This window comes from Myotis brandtii, unplaced genomic scaffold (genome assembly GCF_000412655.1).
Source record: "Myotis brandtii unplaced genomic scaffold, ASM41265v1 scaffold658, whole genome shotgun sequence".
Classification (NCBI taxonomy): domain Eukaryota; kingdom Metazoa; phylum Chordata; class Mammalia; order Chiroptera; family Vespertilionidae; genus Myotis; species Myotis brandtii.
In genome coordinates, this window is record NW_005370558.1 from 3,747,489 (window position 1) to 3,751,443 (window position 3,955).

Sequence of the window (3,955 nt, forward strand, 5' to 3'; positions counted from 1 at the left end):
AGAAGAAGAAGTCGGAGGAGAAGGAGGAGGAGGAGGAAGAAGAAGGAGGAGATGGAGAAAAAGGAGGAGGAGAAGGGAAGGAAGAGGAGAAGAAGGAGGTGGTGGTGATGATGTGGAGGACAGAAGGGGAGAAGGAGAAGGAAAATGAGGGAAAGATCTATTTTTTATTGCATGGTGGGCTATGTGTTAAGATATTATAACAACTCTGTGAGTTGGGAGTAGCTTGAAGAGGCAGAGTGACTCTCCACGGTGACATGAATTGAACAGAAATTCAAATCTGAACCCAGTTTGAACCAGTTCTAACTTATAACGCTCCCACTCCTAACCCCATATTCAGGCTGAGAAAGACTGAGCAGGAACCGTGCTCTGGGAGCCCAGCCTGGGGATCCCTCCATGAGAATATTCTCCCCCTCGTGCCATCCCCCACATGACACCAGCCTCCATTTAAAGAGCATCTGCTCTGCTCGACCCCTGGGATGAGCACTTCCCATAGACTATCGCTAACGTTCTGAACCGCTCTAAAAGACGCACATGGCGTTCCCATTCTCAGAGGAGGGAAAAAAAAAAGAAATCCTACACCAGTGGTCGGCAAACTGCGGCTCGCGAGCCACATGCGGCTCTTTGGCCCCTTGAGTGTGGCTCTTCCAGGAAATACCACGTGCGGGTACGCACGTACAGTGCGATTAAAACTTCGTGGCCCATGAGCAGAAGTCGGTTTTCGGCCTGGGTGAGGCTATTTTGAGGAAGTGGCGTTAGAAGAAGTGGGGGTACGTTCGCTGAGGTCGACCCCTCAGATTGAGGACGTTTTTAGCAAAGGCTAGCTTAGGAGTACCCTAATTAAGTTAATAACAATGTACCTACCTGTATAGTTTGTGTTTAAAGAATTTGGCTCTCAAAAGAAATTTCAATCGTTGTACTGTTGATATTTGGCTCTGTTGACTAATGAGTTTGCCGACCACTGCCCTAGCCTGCACCCAGGGGCACAGGCCTGCTGTCTCCAAGGCCCCCGCTGAGACGATCCATCAGGGAGACAGAGGCACGACTACCATGAGCACAGGGAAGCAAGGGAAGAGGGTACAGCTCTTCCTGGGATCTTCAGACACAGGGGACAGCCCGCTGATGCCCGCAAGAGGTGGAGGAGAGCCTACCTCGAGACTTGCTCCTCCGCTTCCGCTTCCCCGCCGAGGCGCTGCGCGGCGCTGGCTGCAGCTGACCGATCTCGATGGGCGTGTTAGCGCGGAAACTCTCCTTGAACTTCTGCATCAGGGACTCCACGGTCTCCTGCGTCGCCTCAGCTGCCGCTACAGAGTGGGCAATGGGGCTGAGGTTAGGGCTTGATCTACCCCAGACCCTGGAGGCCTGGGCCTGGCCACCCGGGGTCCCTGGAGTTCCCTCCCAGACCCAGGGATGATACAGAACCACAGGTGTCAGTATAGAGGCATGTACTGGCTTACACACTTATTTCTCAAACATCTATTATGTTCCAGGCACTGCCTCTAACCCTTGAGATATGGTGGGGAAAAGTTAGACACAATCCACGTAACATTTCAGGAGACAAAATTGCAGTATCATGGTACGTAGATCACTTGGTACAATATTCCCATTTCCCTTTTGTAAATTTACTTAAGGAAATCGAGGCCCCGAAACCTCTGTCATAGGAAAGCACAGAATATGAGAGGAGCAGAAAGGTCATCTCTCCCATTCTGGGAGTCAAGGCAGGCTTCCTGGAAGAGGCAGTATGGTCACTACGATTTTAAGAATGAGTAGGAATGAGCAAAGAAGGTAGGATGGGGGGCGGGGGGAATAGAGAGATTTGGGATAAGAATGCTCTGGGTAGAAGCAGAGGTATGTGCAAAGATCTGAATCCAGAAAGAGCACAGTGCTGGAGCGATGGAAAGGAGCTTGGTGTGGCTCCAAGAGAGTGTGCGAAGAGATGAGGCAGGAGAGGCCAGATCACCTGTAAGTCGCACTGAGGTGTGTGGATTGTATCCTAGTGGCAAAAGTTCGTCGCTGAAAGGTTCTAAACAGAAAACCAGCATCTTCAAGTCCCTTTGATAACAATTACGAATAAGAGTATGAACAATCCAAGCAGAGGTGGTGAGAGAGGCCAGTACAAAGGCTTTTGCCTTAGCCGGCAGAGGTGGTGGTGGCTTGAACCAGAACAGGGCAGTGAAGACAGACAGCAGTACGTGGGTTGAGCAACATTTCAGGAGACAAAATTACAGTATCATGATACGTAGATCACTTGGTACAATATTCCCATTTCCCTTTTGTAAATTTACTTAAGGAAATCGAGGCCCCCAAAGAAGGCATACGACTCACTCCGAGCTTGCACGGGGCAAAGTTAAGCTTTCTAACTCCTAGTCCAATGTTCCATTTGTCTCAATACTGTCCAATGATTTGTTAGGAGCCACATTTCCACAAAACTGAAAATAGTAGAAAGTTCCAGAGAATGGACAAAGTGAGGTCAGCTGGCAGAGAAAACAAGAACAAAGATAAGAGAAAAATAAATCAGAAATGCTTAAGAAGAAAGGAAAGTGGTCACATAAAAGGCGAGGAGAGGAAAGGAGAAAGAAGAAGGAACATGGCTGAAGGGCCGCAGTGCCTTTGTTCTGAGAAATTCCCAAAGAGAGCCCCAACTCTGAAATCTTCAAACGCAGCCCTCCCTCCATCTACGCCTTCAGAGGCTGGGAATTTCTTCAGTCTGAGCTACATGCCGTCTGATGCCAAGAGATGGGACAAGCCCACGGTTCCTGTTCCTTTGAAGGGGTTTCACTAGACCGGACAAAGGAGGCTCTGAGCAGCCCAGCACGGATTCCTAAGGAGCTCGTGTTGTCCCTGGAACGCTTATCAGCTGCGACAGGTGTGTCTGCGGGGAAGCGCCTACCCAGGGGGCAGGCTTGGGCACTGGGCCCTGTGAGAAGCCCCATCGTTGGGGACACAGTGGAGAATCCATGTTTGCTGCGGAAAAGACAAATACAAAGGACAATACATGCAAACCATGTGGTGGCATTTCCACTTGCTCACCTGCCTGTCTTGCCATCCCTCTCCCCAGGTAATCTCCTTAAACGTGAGCAAGATCCCAAACCTGGGCCCCTCCTCCAAGCCTGTGACACAGAGCCCTCCAGCAGAGTCGCTGCAGCCCAATTCTGAGCAGCACGGTCAGGCCCAATCCGGATGCTTTAAAACCAGCAGGAGAGAGATTCGCTTAAACTCATAAGAGTGGTGCTATACTTCGGTACAAAACCTAGAGCAACCCAGTCTACAGCCTGCTGTGGATTGAACTGTCTGCCCCCAATGTCACATCTTGAAGACTTAACCCCCGATGTGACTGTCTGTGGAGATAGGACTTTTAGTGGGTCAAGTTAAATGGGGTCCAGAGGACGGGACGCTAACCACAGGGTTGGTGTCTTCGTAGGAAGAGGAGGAGGAACCCTCCTGATGTGCACACCAAGGCAAGGCCACGCACGCACGCGCACAGTGAGGAGAAGGCTGTCCAAGAGCCAGAACCCAGCGTGCTGGCCTTCCAGCCTCTAGAGCTGAGAAAAGATTCATCCTGGTGTCTAAGCCACCGAGTCTACAGCATCTGGGAATGGCAGCCCAAGTAGACAAAACAGTCATTTGGAGGGGAAAGCTTCAGCAAATGAATCAGTGGGGGATACAGACATGTGTCCACTATCCACTACAAGGTGCAATGTTGAAAAAAACCCACCAAACAACTGTCTTGATGCCCACCACATGGACAGGAAGGCTAATATTAATGAAATGGTTGACACAGAACTGTGAAATTTACAAACGAGATATATACATATACATATATTAAAGGAGATGTGGAAGATGATATAAGAGGTTCTCTTAGATAGAGGAACAGGACCTAGTCTAGGAAAACTATGGACACTTCCTTAATAAGTGGTGTGAAGATCTGAAAAGATTATGTGTTAATCAGGTGAGAAGG

At 49.6% G+C, this 3,955-nt stretch overlaps 1 protein-coding gene across 2 annotated transcripts in view; it reads right to left on the bottom strand.

The window, feature by feature from the left end:
- The window catches only part of ASTN2 (astrotactin 2), a 668,892-nt gene that overhangs the window by 558,029 nt on the left and 106,908 nt on the right, over positions 1-3,955 (bottom strand). For both annotated transcript variants that reach the window (XM_014528918.1, XM_005880933.2), the window contains exon 3: positions 1,149-1,301. In XM_014528918.1, coding sequence (XP_014384404.1) covers positions 1,149-1,301 — 153 coding nt within the window. The remainder of the gene's footprint in view (positions 1-1,148; positions 1,302-3,955) is intronic.